Source organism: Austrofundulus limnaeus, unplaced genomic scaffold, assembly GCF_001266775.1.
Source record: "Austrofundulus limnaeus strain Quisiro unplaced genomic scaffold, Austrofundulus_limnaeus-1.0 Scaffold473, whole genome shotgun sequence".
In the NCBI taxonomy this organism is placed as follows: domain Eukaryota; kingdom Metazoa; phylum Chordata; class Actinopteri; order Cyprinodontiformes; family Rivulidae; genus Austrofundulus; species Austrofundulus limnaeus.
Window position 1 is genome coordinate 233895 of NW_013952875.1, and position 22115 is coordinate 256009.

The 22115-nt window shown below is 40.4% G+C and overlaps 2 protein-coding genes across 4 annotated transcripts; both read left to right on the forward strand.

Annotated features, from left to right (window-relative positions):
• The first annotated feature begins 10320 nt into the window (after positions 1 to 10320).
• On the forward strand, positions 10321 to 14178 carry LOC106529889 (G-protein coupled receptor 26). Its single transcript, XM_014025417.1, has 3 exons — positions 10321 to 12142; positions 13108 to 13221; positions 13411 to 14178. Exons 1-3 carry the CDS (start codon positions 11361 to 11363, stop codon positions 13652 to 13654), a joined length of 1140 nt encoding a protein of 379 aa, XP_013880871.1. The 5' UTR covers positions 10321 to 11360; the 3' UTR covers positions 13655 to 14178.
• A 409-nt stretch (positions 14179 to 14587) lies between these two features.
• On the forward strand, positions 14588 to 21283 carry cpz (carboxypeptidase Z). 3 transcript variants are annotated; one of them, XM_014025410.1, is made up of 13 exons: positions 14588 to 14835; positions 15224 to 15256; positions 16186 to 16237; positions 16325 to 16647; positions 16758 to 16973; positions 17463 to 17659; positions 18873 to 19034; positions 19258 to 19416; positions 19510 to 19645; positions 19733 to 19872; positions 20041 to 20140; positions 20280 to 20425; positions 20654 to 21283. In XM_014025410.1, exons 1-13 carry the CDS (start codon positions 14730 to 14732, stop codon positions 20855 to 20857), a joined length of 1974 nt encoding a protein of 657 aa, XP_013880864.1. In that variant the 5' UTR covers positions 14588 to 14729; the 3' UTR covers positions 20858 to 21283. The 3 variants fall into 3 exon arrangements, with proteins under 3 accessions (XP_013880864.1, XP_013880863.1, XP_013880866.1); XM_014025409.1 differs by having other exon boundaries at positions 14589 to 14835; positions 17463 to 17698; XM_014025412.1 differs by lacking the exons at positions 14588 to 14835; positions 15224 to 15256; positions 16186 to 16237 and having other exon boundaries at positions 16406 to 16647; positions 16762 to 16973; positions 17463 to 17698.
• Positions 21284 to 22115: the final 832 nt, after the last annotated feature.

A 22115-nucleotide genomic window follows, 5' to 3' on the forward strand; every position in this document is an offset into this window, starting at 1 on the left:
TCCTGCAAAAATGCTAATGTGAAAGCCTTTTTAAAAAGCTGCTGAAACTGAGCTGAATTTTTTTAATAGAAAAGGAGTTAATGCAAGATCTTTTTGCAAAGCGGAAAGATTAACTTAGCAGAAAACAGTAAAAGCAGAATAAAAGCTAAAATTAGCATAAAACAAGCTAAAGGTAGCAGACACAAGTTGAAATTAGCACCCAGGTTGTAAAAGGGGTGTTAATAAAGTCAAAATAGCAGAAAAAAGTGTAAAAGTACAACAAAGTGACAAATTGTAAAATAGCTTAAACAGCCAAAATGTGCAGTCATCCAGCTAATATATGTAGCTGAATTTTTTTTAAATTAGCAAAATAAAAAGAAAAGAACATTTGTTGGCTAAACTAAGTAAAACATAGCTGAAATAGCCACCAAAATGTAAATTTGGCTTAATTAATAGCTGAACATTAGCTAAAATTGCAGCAAATAGCTGAATATAGCAGAAAGCCACTGTAAGAAGCAGAACTAGCTCAAATTAGCTGAAAGAAACACAGAAAGTAGAGAATAACAGAAAAATGGCAGAAAGAAGCAAAATTATAGCTGAAATAACAGAAAAAAGCTAAAACTAGCAAATCAGAAAATAGCTGAATAAAGCAACATAAATAGGTCAAATTAGCTGAAAGAAGAAAAAAGTAGAAAATAACAGGAGAATAGCAGAACGAAGCAGAAATATAGCTGAAATAGCAGAAAAATAGCAAAAAAAGAAGCTAAAAATTAGCACAAAAAAGTTAAAAAGAGCAGAACCAGATCAACGTGAAAGGTGCTGTAAAGATTTAGAAACATTTTGAAGAATTTTAAGGATGTTGAAAACAGCTCCATTTATTTTAAACGGGAAAAATGTGGTTGAAAAAGTGAAAAAGCTAAAAAATAAAAAATAAATAGCTAAAATAACAAAAGTCGTAGTCACAATGGCTTTAAAGAGATGAATGTTCCGATATATGAATTGTTAAAATAGAACAAAAACTGTGGAATGAGGTACGTGCCAAAAAACACGCTGAAGAAAATGGTCAATAGTGTGAATGATTGTGAAACATTCACATTATTTTGGTTAAACCCACAACTGAGCAGCAGCTTAAAAAGTATCCATGTCAGGTTGTTTTATGAATTTTCCCTTCCTACCTCACTGCTGTGAATGTGATCACTCAGTTTCTATTTGCTTTCAGGGCAAAGCTGGACATGCAGGAAAAAGCATGTGTACGCTCTTCTGACAGCTACTTAAAGACGTCTCTGAATATTTTCTGGAGGCTACATAGTTTCAGAAGATTCAAGGAGGTCTGGAATTCCTCTCAAAGCCTGATATATTTTTACTCTTTTTTTCTCTGGAAATACCAAGAGTGTATGAAAAAGTGAATAAGAGTGTTTGGCTCCACTCTGCCTGTTTTATTTTTTTTTACCATCGTCTTTTACAGATAGGAGGAAAGGTTATATAAACGATGAAGAAATCAAATAAAATGCTAACAGTAAAAGTAGTTTTACTGTCAGATTAATTCATTGCAGCTCAGTGATCAGTACTGCAGTCTGTATTGGCTGACAGCTGTCTGTTATTTCAGTAGCAGGTAACTTTTTTCTGCATAATAGATTTCAACGTATTTCATATTGCAGGATTTAAACACTGTGATTGGCTATCTTAACTGGAAATGTCTGTCAACACTGAAGAGTGACGTCTTTTTTTTCCACTGCTGGCAAAAATCATACAAAGCAGCATTTCTGTCAGGATTTGGTGAATGAACAATTGTCAAAGTTTATTGCTGAGCTAACACTTATTAGATGCCAAAACTAAAACAGCATCTGTTTCCTATTAATCCCAGTTTATAATCAAGTTGTTTTTACTGACCCTTTTATGAGAGTTTTAGCAAATTTAAAGAGAAAAAACCTCATCTTGGGAACGTGGACCTGGTTTATTTTCCAGAATGTTACGCAATCCTTCTTTGAAAAAACAAACTGTGATATGAAGCAACCCCAGCTCCTTGTACCGTCAGTTTTATGTGAGCCAAAAGATGATTGTTTATTCATTCCAGACTCATACTTTGTGTCTAAATCTACATGATCTGTTTTCTAAAATCTGTTCTGTTAAATAACTGAAGGAGAGGTGGGCAGGAAAAACACTGTCAGAGGGGACTGAGCTGGTTGAAAACATAATCAGGTGAGAGGGGAAGAAATGCAGGTATTTTAAGAAAGTACTAAATACTTCTGCAACGTGTTCTGGTTCAGGTATGTTCATGGTGTTTCAGTTCATTTTTTATTTGAAACTCAAACTCTGACTTTTCACTTTGAATGGGATATTTACTTGATTTTACTTGATTTGGTAGTTTTTTCCACCTCAATCTCCTTCAGAGTAAAAAAAAACTGCAGTTGAGGGTTTCAGTGGAGACTTGAGGTTCTGCCTGATGAATCTACTTGATTTAGTGGTGATTTATTTTTATTTTTTTTGCTTTTCATTTTATTTTGGAGGAGACACCTTTTTTAAGCCACTTCAGTAGAAAACAGAACTGAATATTAGTTTCTTCATCATCAGTGACTTTAAGGAGAAGAAGAAAAAGAAAGAAGAAAAAAAGCAGAGTTGTATGTAATGAATTGGCAAGAATGAACCCAGGGTGCAGGCAGCTCCCAAAAGGAAACAATAAAGATTTATTAAACAAAAATTTGCCAACCAGGCTGCTCAAAAACTCATTTGTAGCAAAGCAACAAACATACAGGCTGTGAACAGCACAATGATCAGACAGGGAAGTGAAGACAAGACACAGAATATAAAGGTGAGACTAACGAGCACAAACAGGAAACACCTGGGAGAGAAACATGAGGAGCAGGTGAGAGGGGGCGGGGCTGGAGCAAAGGCAGACAGGAGGAACAAAACAGATGACAAGACAGAAACTAAAATAAAACATTAACACACACAACAATCATAACATTGTAAAGTAACTAAGTACAAATACTTCTTTACCGTACTTAAGTAGAATTTTTGGGTACTTGTACTTTACTTGAGTAATTATTTTTCAGCCTACTTTTTACTTCTACTTCTTACATTTTCACACAGTTGTTTGTTTCTACTCCTTACATTTTTAACAAAAAGCAAGAAGTAGAAAGTCATTCATTCCAGCTTGTTATTGTAAAAAAAATTAAAACTATCCATATAAAATGTGCCTCCTACATAGAGTGAATTTGATTGTGGTTGAAAGGGAAGTATAAATATATAAAACTCTGATACCGTATTAGTTTTTACACAAAAAAATCATGTCACACAGGTCATAGCAGACACATGTAGCCTAGTATGAAGATGCATGTCTATAGATAGATTTTGTGTAATTATCTATTTTTATGATTAATCTGTGATTTGCAGTCTGGTTTGAGTGACTTGACTTGATATGATCAGTTAATACACACCTTAATCACTCACAACACTTAAACTATTTTCTTATAAGAATGCAGTCTGTTGTTTGAGGATCTGGTCATGTGACAGGGAGACCACCCAATCAATGTGACAGATTGCCCTTAGGGGAGTGGTCAGATCCGGTTGAGTGTGTTTATAATGTGCTGGCTCTCTGAACTCGGGGCCAAAAGTTAAGACTGAATAAACAATCTGCATTTAGGTCCAGCTGCTGTGGTATTGTTTGGCTTTAATACTCTCATTTAACATTCAATTCTAATACTGTATTTGTTTCCTGGGTCTCGTTCACACCAAAGTAAAGAACACCTTATTTTTCATCACCATGGAGCAAATATGGAACCATTCTCCCCATCTACTGTGATTCAACGCAAGATATTTTGGCAAAATGTGCAACTAATCCTTTGATGATAAAGTACTCCAGTCATGCTCTCAATAAAACAGCAGAGTAAAAACATATAAAAACTTTATTGGGATTTTATAGAAATCACTCAGATCAGCAGGGTTTTATTTCCATACTGAGAAGAGAAACATATAAAAACTGTTTAAAAATGAGTTTATTTATATTATTTTCTTGGAGACCTGAAACCAAACTAAAACTGCCTCATTGCCTAACTTTACTCTAACCTTTGACCCTCCTCAAGTTTTGATTTGAATGATTTAAGTAAGGTGAAATTGTTTTTTTGACAAGTTTGCATGATCTGAGCAATTTTCAGTTAAACGGGTAACACAACCATGCACACAGGCAAGTAAATTCACAGGGTTGAGAAAAACCAGAAATCTTCAGTCAGAGCAGAAGAGATAAGTGAATCCTGTGAGCCCATCTTGTGTCTCTCAACTTCCTCCTCCAGGCAGACAGCTGACTCATGCATTCTCCTCCTTCTCTTTGTCTTTTTTCTGTTCCTCAGATAAATCCTGGCTGCTGTCTTTTCCTCTTATCTCCTCATTTTTTTGTATACAAGCATGTCTCTGGATTCTGAATCGTACAGCCGTACTTTCTCATCTTGTGACCTCTGCGTGGGTGGAGTGTATGCTCGCATACGCAATATGACTGTCAGTGAATGTGCTGATGAATTTCACGTGGGCGTGTTGTTATGTGGGTTTCTCAGTGCATGAAGAAACAGGGTAATTGCCTCGTTTTTTGCAGCTATAAAGTTGACAAAATCTCCTAATGAGGATAAACGCTGCTGCGACCGAACCAGGGGGTAAAGTGTGAACACTCACAATGAAAACAACTTTTCTACAGTAGCTGGAAAAGGTTTCTGATGTCTTAGATAATGAAGCATTGTTTGGTTACCCTGATAAATACTGGTGTTGTGTTTATTTGTAGGCAGTGCCTACATTCTGGGCCATTAGCAGGAGGCAACAAAGCCTAATCAAAGGTTTACCGAGCTTAATTATCAAGTTATCCTTGACTAAAAGTGAACAAATCACAGCATCAACAATTGTCCCGAGCTCACAACAAAAAGAAACATCTGGAAGACACATTTCAAACAAACAACTAGTCCGCCAAAGAACACAGGAACTGTAATCTTGGATAATTGGGAAGAGGAGAACCATATGTTCCCTTCTGGTCTGGGAGTCAAATCAAATGATTAAACAATCGAGAAAATCAACAGCAAACTGTCAGATGAACTGCAGGGGTGAAGGGACTCAAACTTCAAACCCAGGTTACAGCAAATAAATAAAATAAAATAAAATAAAATAAAAAAATAAACTCTAATTTACAGATTAGGTTCAAACTACCGTCTTCTTACAAAATCAATCAATGCAGTTATCCCTCCTGTTATGTTAGCTTCTAAGGAACAGCAATAATGTTCTTGGGTTAATTTGACTCGGGGAATATTAAACATGCTGTAGTGTCAGAAACAAACAAAAAAAAAACATTTTTATATCTGATTATTAACTCCATGACCATTTCAGTCAATATTTGTGCATTGATGTTTTTTTTATTTCTCACAGATAAAGAATCAATGAGAGTTCACTTGTTTGTCCTTAAAAAAACACGTTACATTTTTTATGGCCACTGAAAAAAAATTACCGTACATTAAAAAACAACGATCATTTTTTCTAGAAGGGATGTTTACAGTTGTACTTGAGACACCTCTTCTGTTCAGGGTCAAATCGACCCGTTAGCTAAAAAAATAAGACAAATGAGTCATGAAGATTTGTATTGAAAAATAAACTTTATTGCCTAAATGAGCTCTTCACCTCTGTGACATTAGGGCTTAAAGCAGTGGAAGTTGCTCAACCCAGTTGTGCCACATTGTCCCAATATCTGGCAGTTTGTCTGTTTCCTGTCTGACAGCTCTTGTCTGAATTATCAAACTGGATTACTCAGGAGAAAATATACAGAGTCTCCAGAGACACTGTAGCATGAAATATATCCCTGCCTGTCTCTGCATGTCATAGATAACTTGTTTACTTGATTAATTCATCCTTTGACTTGTAGACCCCAGCCAGGATGAGGACCTTCCTCCTCCATTCCTCCCCACAAAACACAGCTTCATTCTAGATTAGTCTCTTCAAGAACGATTATCTGTACTGAACTGGGCATGATTATCAAAGACTGGCTTGATCTCTGTGACACAAGTTAGTAGGCCCTGGCACTGTCTTTATTATATTTTCTTCACACAGTTTTCTCAGTTCTTTACTTGATGATGAAGACTACTGTATATAACCATGTTTTACATGAATGGTTAAAACACATCATCTATTTCACGGTCATGATCGAAGAGAAGTACCAGTGCTTCCAGGGCTGTCATCATTTTATTTCTGCTGCTCATTTTCTGAGCTCTGACAGTAACTACACTCCATTGCCAAAAGTAGTTGCTCACCCATCCAAATGACTGCACCAGTACACAAAGCCTGTCCGTTCTGTCCGTTTTCTTCCTCTTATCCAGGGTCAGGTCTCTGGGCAGCAGCCTCAGCAGAGAGACACAGACATCCTTCTCCCCAGCCACTTGGACCAGCTCCTCTGGGGGAATCCCAAGGTGTTCCCAGGCCAGCTGAGAAACATAGTCCCTCCAGCGTGTCCTGGGTCTTCCTCTGGGTCTCCTCCCAGTGGGACGTGTCCAGAACACCTCACCAGGGAGGAGTCCAGGAGGCACCCTAACCAGATGAACCACCTCAACTGGCTCCTCTCGACGTGGAGGAGCAGCGGCTCTACTCTGAGTCCCTCCTGGATGACTGAGCTTCATATCGTATCTCTAAGGGAGAGCCCAGACACCCTGCAGAGGAAACTCATTTTGGCACCTTGTATCCACCATCTCATTCTTACTTGTGACCATATGGGATGGTAGAAATGTAGAGCTTCGCCTTCTGGCTCAGCTCCCGCTTCACCACAGCAGACCGGTGCAGCGCCCACATCACTGCAGATGCAGCACCAATCCACCTGTCGATCTCCCGCTCCATTCTTCCCTCATTTGTAAACAAGACCCAGAGATACTTAAAATCCTCCACCTGGGATAGAATCTCCTCCCGGACCCGGAAAAGGCACAAAGTAACAGTCCATAAAGACATGGATGGCAGACTCTGGTGCCTGAGCCCTGACCTCAACCTGACAGGACACCTTTGAATTAGAGCAGAGACTGAGAGCCAGGCCTTCTGGCCAACATCAGTATGTGACCTCACAAATATTATTTTGGAAAAATCATCAAAAATCCCCATAAACACACTCCTAAACCTCGTGGACAGCCTTCCCTGAAGAGTTGAAGCTGTTCTAGCTGCAATGGGTGGACCAATGTCACGTTGAACTCTATGGATTAGGAATGGGATGACACTTAAGCTCATATGTGAGTCAAGGCAGGTGAGACAATACCTTTGGCAATAAAGTGTACACCACATAGATTTGCAGTGTGTAATATGTTTAGGACTCCCTTGTAGAGAATACTCATGCCCCCCCAACCCCTGCTGAGCGTCCACTCAATGTGGGGGGGGGAGTTTATGAGAATGAAAAAGGTTCTCATTAAAAGTTGTATAAATACCTGCATTCTCACAGTTTACTAGTTAAGTAAAGATAATATGGAGAAAGTGTGCATCTCTGTGTATATGTGTTTGAGGTGAAATATGTGTCACAGTTGCACAAAAAACAAATAATAATGGACACTTTTGACCCTTTTTACTCCATCTTGACAGCCGGGCTGCAACATAGCAGGAGGATTAGATATATCTAATCTGAACTCCAGCATCAGTTAGTGTTGGTGATTTTGTTGTGTTACAAATCAAAGAAAAACCACAAAAATCTAGAAACTCTTCGATTCCGTGTAGACTTCAATAACTACAAATAAAACAAGTGTCAAAGATCTGAGATCATCAGCTCATTAGGAAGTGTTTTCTCTCCTGTGGGATGTTTTCACTCCCCCGTCAGGCTCCCATACTGCTGCTCTGTGACTCAGAGCGAAGTAAACAGCAGAGGCAGGGTGGGAAAGGGACAGCGACAGCGAGCGTGGAGGACTTTGAGTGTTTTCTGAACATGTGAGTGTCTGTGCGAGTTAGAGTTTCCCGTCCAAAAGCGTTTGCTCCGCGGCTCGAAGCACCAAGACCTTTCACACCCAGACGTCCCCGGGCTCCAGAAACACAAGCGTGAGTTTCTGTTCCGTTCTGTCTTCTTCCTCACAGTTGTGTTAATGCAGGGGCCATGCTACCAACACCTTCACCAAACGTCCCACTCTGAAGTTATCAAGAACTGAACCTAATAAAGTGGACAGATCAGGGTCACAGCTGCCAAAAAGAGTCAGTTCTCATGTTTTAGTCTCTATAGCCTTTGATCCAGGCTGGATTCTGCTTTAAAATAGACACAATCCTCCTTCAAGGAACTTAGTTATGGTTTAAACACCGACTAAAGTTAGGGTGTAAGTAAGAAAAATGATGACAGATGACTGACTGCAGGAGCTGTTGTTATGTAACGGTACTCATGCATACAGTACTCATCCAGCAGGGGCAGTGGCTCAGAGGAGAGGGATGGACCTCTCCTCTGCTAACAGGAATTCTTAAGTGTCCCTGCCATCAAAGCTTTATTCTGCTGCTTGCATAACGGAGTCTCCTGCCTGGAGAACCAGGAGGCAACGTGATAACTGGGATCACCTCATCCATCATCGCTCATTCTCCTCCTTCCTCTTTAAGTCTTTCACTTTCGAGCAACAAAATGGGGTTTCCTTAAATTAAAACGCTCACTGACAACTCCACTGAGGATGAAAATAAATAAATAAATAAATAAATAAATAAATAAATAAATAAATAAATAAATAAATAAAATGATGGTAATGCATTGCAGGTAACAGACTGCGAATGTTGAGGAAGCTCCTAATGATTGAGCGTTTTAGAGACAGCGGGGATGAACAACATGTGAGACACCATGAAAATAAGAAATACAGTTTACCATCATCATATGGTGTTTACAGGCTAAGCTGCCCACAAGAACACTGCTTGCAGAAAACACACCTTTGAATTAGTCTGAATGAAAAGGAATCAGTCCAACTGCCTGGAAAACAATTATGTGACATGATGGGTGACTTTACAGCTAGAAGTTAGATTTTATTTGTGGAACAAATTATCAAAGGTTTAAGGACTGTAAAATCATTTAGACCGATTAAAAACATAAAGGTAGTCTACACAGTATTTCTTTCATATTGATGGTAAATGTATATTTATATTAAAAAGGTGTAAATTGTGAATAAATATCAGCTGTGTGTGTGTTTGTTTACTTACAAAAACAAGTGAAGTGAAACAGGCCAGCTTCCACTGTCCTGCTTGATCCTCAACATCTATTCTTGATGGTTGTTTTTGTGAGGAACTGTTTATTTGTTTTTTTGTTTTCGTTTATTCTTTAATTTTTCTTTCTGGGCCTTGTCTATTTGCTCCCTGTGACAGTGTAGTTTCCCCAGCTCCTCCCACACCTGATTCTTGTTGTCTCTTCCCAGGTGTGTCTCATTTCCCTTTAGCTTCAGCCTTTAAATTCTGTCTGCTCTTCTCCTCCCTCTGTGTTCACTCTTTCCAAGCCGATCTCATTTTTTCTTCCCTCGTGTTCCCTTTCAGTTCTTTTTCTAAGTGCCTTTTTAATTTTGGAATGAGTAGGGGTGCTCCGATTGCAGTTTTCTGGCTGATCACCGATCTTTAAAAAGTCTGACCTGCCCATTCCTGTTTTGGCTGATACAGATTTTTTTAAACAGCTGACACTATTAAATGTCAAAGTCACAATTTACCTTCAATGTGCCAGTCTTATTTTATTGGAAAAACCCGGAACAATACAAATTTGTTTTAACTGAACATGAGGTAGTTCTCACAGTAGCTCAAAAGGGGACAGTGGCTGATTTTCAGACCTTTGTGGAGGTAGATGAGAAGCTGATCTCTGATCTCCCAAAATTAAGGAAATTGGTGCCGATAAACTACCTGGTCAGTTTATTGGTGCACCCCTAGTAATCATTTTCTTTTCTATGTTCAGCAGAGTCACTCATTCTTTCCCACTTAAACACCGTTTCTGAGATTCTGTGCTTGTCTGATTCAACCATATTAGTTTCCAGAAAATCAATCAAGTGGCTCAAGCTTCCATATCTATCTATCTATCTATCTATCTATCTATCTATCTATCTATCTATCTATCTATCTATCTATCTATCTATCTATCTATCTATCTATCTANATCTATCTATCTATCTATCTATCTATCTATCTATCTATCTATCTATCTATCTATCTATAAAGACTACTAAATTGTTTGTGCTGTTTTTATATGGCTCAGGACAACCTGTCTTTAAAATGATAGATGGATGGATGGATGGATGGATGGATGGATGGATGGATGGATGGATGGATGGATGGATGGATGGATGGATAGATGGATGGATGGGTGGGTGGGTGGACTGATGATGGATGGATGGATGGATAGATGGATGGATGGATGGATGGATGGATAAATGGATAGATGGATAGATTTTATTGTCTGTCCCAAAGGTGACAGGGCTCTATGTTAAAAACATACATTCAAAAATAAGGGGGAAAAAAAGCAAGACACCAATGACACTAAGAACTATAACAAAACCCATATCCACACAAAACAAATTAAATAAAAATTGTCTGAAGCAACTGGATATTTTCAGCTTATTAAATAAATGATGCTTTTGTGTCTGTGCCAAATAATAAGTCCATTAGTGGTGCCATTAACAGTGTTATAAAAATGATATAAATATGCCAGAGACTCTGGAAGAAAAATGTTGAGTCTGACCATCGATTATTCACTGTGAGCTTCACTTTCACCCCATGACATCTAAAACACAACTTCTTTCTGATTTTGTGTTTAATTGGTGCTGTGTAAGATGAAAACCAAACATCAGAGATGTGGTGTTGCCTTGGAGATGCTGTGTCCCCACACACACACAGTGTGTGTGTGTGTGTGTGTGTGTGTGTGTGTGTGTGTGTGTGTGTGTGTGTGTGTGTGTGGTGATTAAAGCTGGATGTTTTCATATGTAAACCTTCAGCCTTTGACGTTGCAACATGATTATTAGTATTTTAAATAATTGTAATTTTTACCCAGCATGTCTGCAGCCTTCACACAAGTCCTCTTTTTAAAATCATACTGCAAGTTGTGTGCAAACAACATGACACCGCTTCTCCCGTGTCTCTCCTGCTTCTGTGAACATTGTTCAAGCGCCACACGAGGCATCCGCCAGCTGCACGTGCGAGGCGCACGGTACTCACAGAGTTCGAGGAGGCGCAGCATAGTGCGCATGAGCGGGAATAAACAAACACAAAGATCATTTGGTGTCATTTAGCAGGTTTTCACTTGGAGGTAAACAGCTCTAATGAGTGAGGATTTAAACACTGAAGCGGTCCAGTTGAGAGGATTCGGACTTTAGGTGACAGGAAAGCCTTGTTTGGACATTTCAGCACTGGACAGCTCTACGCGTGTCTCTGCGTGCTCAGCGGCGCGCACGCGCGTGTCTGGCATGTGGCAAGAGGCGTCAGTGTCAGCTGGTGGCGGGCAGGACCGGAGAGCATGGCGGAGCCTCCACAGCATCCTCCCCACCGGCGCCGCTGACTCCGAACCTGGAGACATGAGCATCACGGACTTCCTGCTGGAGGTGTCCGTCCTGGTTTCAGCCGTCGTCTCGTGTTTGACCAACTTGTCGGTGCTGCTATGTTTCACTCAGAGCGCAGAGCTGAGGGCTCACGTGCCGGGGATCTTCGTCCTGAACCTGTCCTTCTCCAACATCCTCCTCGCCCTCGTCAACATGCCTGCCACTTTCCTCGGAGTGGCCGCGGGCGCGAAGCCCTTTGGGGACCTGCTCTGCCGCGCCGTGAGTTTCTCTGAGACTTTCATCACCTCCAACGCCATGCTGAGCATGGCCGCGCTCAGCGTGGACAGGTGGGTGGCGGTGATGTTTCCTCTCAGGTATTCCAGCAAGATGCGCTACAGGGACGCCTTCCTGATCGTGGCCTACTCCTGGCTGCAGTCCCTCACTTTTTCTCTGACCCAGCTGATGATGGACTGGGGGGGATACAGCCACGCGTACGCCTCCTGCACAGTCCACCTGGACTCGGACGACTCGTCCCAGCTGTGCGCCTTCGCGACCTTCACGGTGCTGTTCCACTGCAGCAGCTTCGCGCTCTGCCTCCTCGTCCTCTGCTTCGCCTACCTGAAGGTTCTGAGGGTGGCCAGGTCCCACTGCAAGAGGATCGATGTCATCACAGTGCAGGCCCTGCTGCTCCTGGTGGATATCCACCCCAGGTACAGTATGCTGGGCGGGAAATGTCACAAATCTGTGCGTAAAATCCAGAGACTCCAAAATCAGTGGGAAAAAGTTTCCAGGTGGGCGTGGCTGAAAGTGATTGGACCACGACTTGTAAAAATTATGCAAAGTGGAACCAAGTTTATTTGTATGTTGATCCTGTTTTTCAAAGTAATTCAGATTTTTACTCTGAAAGTGAAAGTTGTTACAACATTGATTTTCAGCTCAGTTGTTCTCAAATATTGCCATGAAACCTTCACACAAGTTTAATTAAAGTTCTGTTTTATTTAATGTGCAGGATAACAACAGATTATTAATTAGATATAATCCGTATTCAGTCAACAGATTGAGTTTGATGCTGCATCAGCACTGAGTTTCTAAAGCATGTACATCAGCTGATATTTGGTGCTTATAGAAAAAGGATTGGAAAAAGTTTTTGACTTCATCTCAAAATTTTGAGAAAAGAGTCAGGAAACTAAGTTTTTTTTTTTCTAATTCTGAGGGGGAAAAAAGGTCATAATTTTGAGATTAAAGTCAGATTTTTTTCCATGTGGCCCTTTTTTTGTAAAAATCCAATAAGCTTTGGTAAGGTTAAAAATTACATTTCACAGTTCTTTCATGAATAAAAAGTTAAAAAAACAGATCAGTTATATGTATTTTTCTTGGACATCATTAATACTGGGGGCACCTACAGGCCCTTCACTCAGACTTCTGGATAAAAAAACTCTAGTTTTTCAGTTTGTGTGCCTTCTCCAGAATCACACAGATTTCAGCTAATGAAAAGAACCTCTAACCATGCTGCTCTGTAACAAAAAACAAATAAAGAATAAAGCCATAATAACCAGATTTAGGAAATAATGAGTCTCTTGAATTGAACCCAAACAGAAAGCACCTCAACATACACTGATGTAATCCCACACAGATCGCGTTTGTACTAATCTGTCTCTGTGTGTCTGTGTTTCAGTGTGAAGGAGAGGTGTTTAGCCCAACAGAAGAAGAGACGGCAGCGAGCTGCTAAAAAGATCTGCATCTTCATCGGTTCCTTCATCCTCTGTTTTTCACCGTATGTTATAACGAGGTAACATCCTGCAACGTGGCTTTAATGTCGGGTCATTTCATCTTTTGTAAAACTTACAACTCTAACTCTTTTAACGGAAAACAGTTTAGTCACCTTTCAACAAAGTATCACTACAGAAAAACCTCAGGAAGAACCTTAAAGAAAGGATCTGTTTGTTTCCTTTAAGTCTGTTTTTCCTTCTTCCTGCAGATTGGTGGAACTGCTGCCCTCTGTGCACATTCCTCGATACTGGGGCATCGCCACCAAATGCCTGATCTATGCCAAGGCCTCTAGTGACCCGTTTGTCTACTGCCTCCTGCGGCACCAGTACAGGAAGGTTCTGGTGAGCGTCATCAGCCGGGTTGTGAGAAAGGATCGGTACTTCCTGTCTCTCCACAGCACAAGCAGCATGTGTGACACTGCAGACGAGAACTGTCCTGCGAGGAAAACTTGAGCCTGTGGATTTGAGGGGGTGTTTTTTTGTTTTGTTGTAAACATGTTGGTCCTTCCATCTCTTGTCAGGAAGGTGAAAGGTCAGGGTTAGCACTGGGGGCTGACAGATGAGGACGAAGTCACTGAAGCCCACGCAGGGCTTCGATAAGGCAGTGTTTGAGTTGCAGGAACGGTACATGTGGACCAAAGGACTTTCTCAGACTCGTGAACTCGTGTTTCGACAGGTTCTACCTGCTGCTGAGGAGATTACCAAACATGGAAAGCACAGCATCATTTTCACTGCTGTGTTAGGTGTATATCTGAAGTGTCGTGACGGTGGATTTGTCATTGTCAGTAACAGCCTGGACTAATGTCACAGCTAATATTAATGCTTGTGTTAATAAGTGCCAATGGAATGTAAAAACAAAATGCAAATGAGGATGTCTGAAGATGTTATATCACAAGAACACGTTAAATATATGCTACAACCACAAATACACACTGTTTGACGTTATTTTGATCAAATCTGGGACCAAACGTGTTGTACAGAAGAAATAAATTAAAAGACAGCAGCAGTCGACGGGATAAAAAAGAAGACAAAACCAAATAAAACAGCCCAACAATAAAAAAAAAGATATGAATCATCTGAATCATAAAGATAGGTGATTCATAATATGCTGTTTTTGTTGTTGCTGGAAGATTCCTCAGCCTGAACACATTATAAATGCACAAAATCATTTCTTTGTTCAAATCAAGACATTTCAACAAAGTGCAAGAAATGAGCAGCTCTGTGATGTGTGGTTATAAATCCCTCCACTTCCAACCACCCAACCATCTACAAGCCACGTTTTTTCCATGTGCACGCATAAGTTACCCCCCCCCCCCCCCCACACACACACACACACACACTGAAATATGATCTGTGCAGCAGTCAGCCATAATCCCCGGGTCAGGGATGCTCGGCGCAGCAGACAAAGGAAGTTGGGAGTTTTCTGTGCAGCGGGTGGTAATTAGCTACCAAGGAGCAGGGAAGACGGAAAAGTAGCTACACACATTCACACACACTGCCACATCACACACACGCAGCTCACCGCATCATGCGTGCTTATCACAAGCATCTGGAAGTTTGGGCGCTGCTGCTTTTCTTCATGAGAACTTGTTGGAGCGTCCCGCAGAGATGTGAGCCTGGAGACGAGTTTTTAGGTGAGATTTGCGCATGTTTGCTTACTGCAGAATACATGGAGGAGGAGCTGGGAAAAAAACCACTGGGAGGTCAGGAAAAGTCTTCAAGGATAGCTGTTTATTATCATCCACTTTCTCATTTGCACACAAAATATTATAACCAATTAAATCTTATTGTTTGGACTTTCTTTGTACTTTGCATCTTTAGTTGCTGATTGTATGAAGCTGGATTCTGCAAAGAAGTTTTGCTTTACTGAAACTTAAGTTGGCATAAACAGTCAGTCGTTCTGTAAACCGCATCAGTCGTGTCATTTACTCACAGTTCATCCTGCTTTGTCATGTTTTTAAAATGTCTCTCCCTAGCGTTTAATTTGTGAACTTTTTATGTTTGGGTTATTTTCTTCCACAGGAAGTTGCAGCAGCACCACACAAGAAGAAACACGTAGGTGGTCATTTACTTCATTTTTTTTAGGTTTAAAGGATCTTATATTTTCAAACTTTACAGGGACTTACTTAGAAATGGAACTGCATTCTGACTTTTCTGACAGAAAGATGGAACAGTTTAATTTTCCATGAGCTTAAACTCTGCTGATCAGCTCAGATATGCTTTAGATGAAACCAAGAAACAAAATCACATTTATTATTGCCTGTAGGGCTGCAACTCATGATTATTATAATGTTCGATTAATCATTCAACTATATTTTTTGATTAATCAATAAATTGGAAAACAAACAAAAAATAACATTTTTTTTAATTTTGACCTCTTCTAAAATAAAAAAATGGACTGACATAGCAAATCACACAAAGGTTATAATATTCAATTATAATGCACAAATAAGTAAACGTTTGTCAAATAGCTTCAGTAAAAAATCATTGTACACAAAAATCTACACAAATGTGTGCTATATCCTCAAAAGTCTCTTAACATTTGTTTCTCCATGAGTTTTGTAAAATGTGTCCTTGAGGGAAGAGTGTAACCTGAAATAAAAGTGTGAAATAGTGAAGTCGTTATGTTTGACCATAAACAGTCTCATGTCAGTGACGAAAATGTTAAGAAGACTTTTAGTCAAGACAGCTGCTTATTACAATAATTCAATGAATGCCTTGTTTTATTTGCAGTATTAGGTTAAGACAAGTAAGTAAGGCAATTGTCTTCACTCAGACACTGTCAGCAAATTAAAACTTAAAGCTTAATCATTACATTAATACCATCATAGATCAATAATGGCATTTGTTGCCAACACTTTTAATAATCAATTTTTATTGATTACATGTTGCAACCCTCGTTGCCTTAAATGTTACATCACATAGGCTCAGTATTCTATGAAGGATTGCAGACTCTTGTTTTTATCTGTACATTTTTCCAACAGCTGCCTGCACAGAGATGAACCTCGGCTACTGTAATGAAATGGATTACTCAAGGTGGGTCGACGGATTTAAAAGCTGAAGGTGAGGATTAAAGTTTCTTTAAACCCTGTCATTTGAACATTTTATACACTTTATGCACAGAACCATATTCCCAAACATCCTTGGGCACCGGAGTCGTTTTGAGGCGGAGTCGGGGGCAGAGTACCTCCTCTTGAGCGTCATTCATGGTCTTCTCAACGGTGAGTGCTCCCCTGAGATCCGCCTTGTTGGCTGCTCCGTTCTGGCCCCGCCCTGCCGGGAGGACAAGGTGGTGAAACCATGCCGCAGCTCCTGCGAGGCGCTGAGGAAGGACTGCAGCCACGCCTTCGAGGCCATCGACATGGCCTGGCCTTACTTCCTGGACTGCGACCGCTTCTTTGCCAGCGAAGAAGAAGGCTGCTTCGACCCTCTGGCCAGGCTGAGAGGTAAACCTCAGACGGCTGCGTTGGTTCATGTTCACCGAAACTGAGGTGAAAACACCACAGCATTTTAAAAAAATTATCCTTCCTGAATGTCTGCTGTCCCTCCCTTCCAGCCAGGCAGGAGCTAGCCCTGTCCAGCCTGTCTCCTGAGGAGCCCAGCACCATCATCCAGTTCACCTACACCTCCAACGCACAGATGTACAGCTTACTGAAACGGACCGCAGCCAAGTGCTCCCACATTTCTCACGTTTACAGCATCGGACGCAGCACCGAGGGCCGAGACCTGCTGGTGATCGAGTTCACCGACAACCCGGGACAGCACGAGCTACGTGAGTGAGAGGAGGGGGGATAACATGGAGCAAACATATACTCAGCTTAACTGCCTTAAATAGTAGTTTTCATGTAAATAACAGTGGGCGATCCCAACCACTCTGAACATGTTGCAGCTTCTCTGTGTTCGGCTGCAAACAGAACAAACATGAAACTAAAGCTCGGTTGTCCTGATGCATCTCAGTAATCCAGGTAGAAAAAATCAAAAAGAAAAAAATAAGTAGGTCCTCTGGATGGGTTCTTCTGTAGTGAAACGTTTTGTCTCTCATCCAAGAGACTTCTTCAGTCTGATGAGTTTCAGGTGAAACTTAGCCTTAAAAGCACTGACTCCACATGGACAAACAGGTTAGTCATATGCAAAAGAGGTCCATCGCTTAACAACCTGTCAAAGCTCGGTTCTTATCTGCCGGACGTGTTTCTGGAATGTTGAGGCATGCCGATGTTCCTCTGCGACTTTAACCCAGCTGCTTTCTGTCCCTCCACCGTAGTCGAGCCGGAGATCAAGTTGGTGGGCAACATGCACGGGAACGAGGTGCTGGGCCGTCAGCTGCTCATCTACTTGGCCCAGTACCTGTGTTCCGAGTACCTTCTGGGAAACCAGAGAATTCAGACCATCATCAACACCACTCGCATCCACATCCTGGCCTCCATGAACCCCGACGGCTACGAGCTGGCCGCTTCAGAGGTAGAAGATAGCAATGACCCGGAGCTCAACAACCAGGAAGTAAATATTGTTAACAGAAACAAAGACAAACCTCCATTATCCGCTGTCAGTCCACTGTTGGCTTCAGCTGTGGAGGTGGAAGGTGGGCTACTCTGCTGAATCTGCTGCGGCAGAGATGCTTTCCAAACTCTGGGTTGTGAAATGAAGCAACTTTCAGTATTTTCATGGAAGCAATCAGAGTTCGCAAGTTTCTACCTCCCACCTCACGGTCCTGCTGTCTAGAAGAGATCCTCCTACTTTCAGATGAAGTGATCAACCAGTTAGTAACGTCAAGATAAACTGAGAGTGGGTTGAACACTTTAGCTGGAGGTGGGAAATCTGCATGTTTTCTGTCTCAACTCTTCCACAGTAACTCTTTAACTCTGGCATGTTTCAAACGTAACTCTGAATAACCTAAACACTATTTTATATCATCTTCTAAACCTCACTGTCCCTCCAGGAACCTCTGCATGAACGTGATGCTGTGTGTGTGAAAATGTGTTTTTGTTCTTGGACTCGCAACAAATAAGAGTGAAAAGAAAATAATTTTTCTTATTTGGCCATTTTACACAAATTAGGTGTCAAAATGCACACATGCTTGAAATTTTTAAATTAAGTGAAGTTATTACATTAATTTATGTAAGTAAAACTTTTCTGATTGTACTTTTTTTGCATGTATTGGATGTATTTATTAGAGTAATGCTGTAGGCAATCTTATACCTAAAGTCAAACATATAGGAAACCAAACAGTTTCTATATGGGTGCATGAACATCAGAGCATATGTGCATATGCTATACCTCATGTTTTTATAGTTTGCTTTCAAAATGTACATTTGAAAAAGCAAAATATAAAAATGAGTGGAGCTTTAAGACTTTTTAGATTATTGTTAATGCCTGTAAAGAATTGCAACGATGCACCAGATTCTCTTTTTCCACTGATTGAGTAAAAACAAACTTCCCAGTTTGAATGTTAAGAAGAAAATAGCTTCAACTTCTATTTAGTTTTTTTTATTATAACGGATATATGGTCTTGTCTGTGTGTTAACAAGTGAATTAACAAAAATAGTCGGACTTCTTTCTGACTAATACAATTTATCCAAATTCCTGCTCCTACTAATGTTTACATCATTATTATTACCATTTTCTTTTGCTTTTTGACTAATTTCACAGTTTGAAATCTACTGAAATGTTTTAGGGTCACTTGTTAAATGGCTGGACTAATGGTCGGACCAACGCCCAGAATATCGACCTGAACCGCAACTTTCCAGATCTGACGTCCATTCTGTATCGGAGCCGTCGAAGCAGGCACTTCCGCACCGATCACATCCCGATCCCTGATGCTTACTGGTTTGGCAAGGTAGGAAAATTTAAGTTTGTCTGCAGGGACCGGTGTTGTACGAAATTCAGTTCCCCTGTGAAAATCTGTTCCCCCTGTGTTGGGAGGGCTGGACCCGTAATTCTCTATAAGGTTAACCAGTAGGGGCGACAGATTTTCACAGGGGAGCTGGATTTCTTACAACTCCGGTCCTCCAACCTGGACCCCACCCCCAAAACCATGCAATCCCTTCTTTGAGCTGTAGGTGGCACCAGAGACCTACGCCGTGATGAAGTGGGTCAGGTCACTGCCGTTTGTTCAGTCCGCCAGTCTCCACGGAGGGGAGCTGGTGGTCTCCTACCCCTTCGACTTCTCCAAACATCCAAATGAAGAGAGGATGTTTTCACCCACTCCAGATGAACAGGTTTTTAACAGATAAACAGATCCCCGCTCGCTGGGGTCAAATCAAAAAAAGACGTAGAACAGAATTTTTACCCTGACAGTTATCTTCTATCAGATGTTCAAGCAGCTAGCTCGTACCTATGCTGATGCTCACGCCACCATGTCCAACAATGACACAGAGAGGTGCGGCGCCTCCTTCTACCGGACGAGGGGCATCATCAACGGGGCACAGTGGTACAGTTTTGCTGGCGGTGAGATTCTTATTTATATATAGTTATTTATAGTTACTTCTGCTTTTTTATTTTTTTCTAATTGTGCCCATCTTTCCCCCTCTGCAGGCATGTCTGATTTTAATTACCTGCACACAAACTGCATGGAGATCACAGTGGAGCTCGGCTGCGACAAATTCCCCTCCGAGGCCGAGCTTTACCCAGAATGGAAGAGGAATAAAGAAGCTCTGCTCAGTTTTCTGGAGTCTGTAAGTTTCTGTGTTCACATTTAAATATCCGTGAAAATAATTTAAAAAGGGGATGAACTAATAATGCAATGTTTTATGTCTTTGTTTTGAAGAGTCAGTGTATTTTCTCAGCCCAGGCCAAAACTTCCTTGTGGTGAGGAGATGCTTGTGCTTCCCTTCTCTGAACAGGTGCATCGAGGCATTAAAGGTGTCGTCAAAGATTCCGATGGAAATGGGATAAAAGGAGCGTCAGTCTCTGTGAGAGGGATTAGAAAAGACGTCACCACAGGTAAAATCAAATATATGGGTGCATAAATTGTTATTTTATTTGGTAAGAGGTTTTATTGTACTCACTTTTATTGTTTTACAGTAACTTGGAATCAAAATCAACTAAATTAAAAAATAAATGTTCTATAACTTACTTTCAGCTGAGGATGGAGATTACTGGAGGCTGTTGAATTCTGGCACTCACATCATGACCGCTACAGCTAAGGGTTACTCAAGAGTCAGTAAAAGAGTTTCTCTGCCTCACAACATGAACAAAGCTGGACGGGTCGACTTTGTCCTGCAAAAGGTTTGGATCCAATATTTGGAATGAAGCGATAATTAAACTGAAACAAAAAAAGGAATAATCTGACCAGAGCTTGCTGATGTACAGTATTTTTGAATAACGTGTGAATTTTATTAAATCTGAATATCTATTTGTCCCACCTTAAATGTTTTTTTAAAAAAAAACATGCAAATTAGAAATCAAACTAGTTGAAAACTCTTCTTCTCCATTCCCCACCCTTCCTGCATGCAGCTTCCCGTGGAGCCGGATATCGACGACCACCTCTTCCCCATGGTGGACACCTGGGAGCGATTCGACCCCTACAACCAGTTTGAACGCCACGGCGATCCAGATGTTGCTGAGGGGGAAGTGGAGCGCGAGGAGAAGCCGTGGTGGTGGAACTACTTCTCCCAGTCTGGGTTCTCTCCTCCTAACTGGCTGCTGCGAAACGTATAAACGGCTTTTTTTTTTTTTTTTTGGAAAATGAAAGAACACACGAGGAGACTGCAGTGATGAATGGATCCACATTCAGTCGCATCTTTGCTTTTAGACACGTCCGTGTGGCAGCAGCTGTGACGCCGAAACCTCAAAACCCAAACGAATTATTGGTGCTTCCTGGAAGGATGGAAACAGGAACCTCAGTATCCCTCTCACATCTTTAGCAGCTGCATCTAACTTGTTTTAAGGAAACACTGGATCAGTGAGAAATAAAACATTATTAATAGGATCATTTTTCATCCTAGAAATCTGATAAGAGTTGAGATTAAATGTAAACAATCAAACAGATTATGATTTTCAAAGATGAAGGCAGCTGCATTTTGTGTATTCATTTAGAACTGATTTGGACACTATTTTTGTTTCAATATAAATCTGATCAAATAATTATCAACTTTTTTATTGTAGTTCTAAGGCAAAACTGGCACATTTAAAATCCTTCAGATCACTAAAGCATCTTCAGTACATTTTAAACATGTATTGGAAATATACCGTATCTGTGTGAACAAGATCATTTTTTGCTTTGTTTTCTTTGTACAGGCATAAAAAAGCATAAATAAACAACCTGACACTTCTAGCATTTTTCTGTTTTGCACAAAAACCTTGGGGGGCGGGGGGGTCTAACTTCCAAACTATGAGTTGACTTTTTGACCACTAGAGGGCGATAGAGAATAACTAATAACATTCAGCAAGAAGGTAAAATTTAAATTTTTACCCAACTAGGTTTTAAGTTTTTGCAGTCAAAATCCATAACTAAACATGTATCTTAAAAAAGCATCTTATCTATCAGCGTAAATTTAACGCCTTTATTTATTTATTTATTTATTTATTTATTTATTTATTTATTTATTTATTTATTTATTTAGACAAATAAAATAATGTTACAAACAGGAAAAAAAAGACAAATGTATTTTGTGGCCTCACAGGGAAGGCAGTTTATTTGACACGTTTCCATCTAAAATATCATGTTCAAAGTAAATCAGGCACTCAGATAAATCTGCTGAAATATATTCCTTTAAACAAAAGCTGCTATTTTTCAATTAAAAATCATTTTATGGTTGTATAGATCACCAAAACTTGATGCTAATGTACTATTCTCAGATGCCTCCTCATGTTCTTGGAGTGAGTTTCCACACAGGACTTTGATTCCCTTTTGTTCCGATCTCCTCAGAAGTAGTCACTTTCAATTCCACAGCAACAGTTTGTCTAACAGAATGCT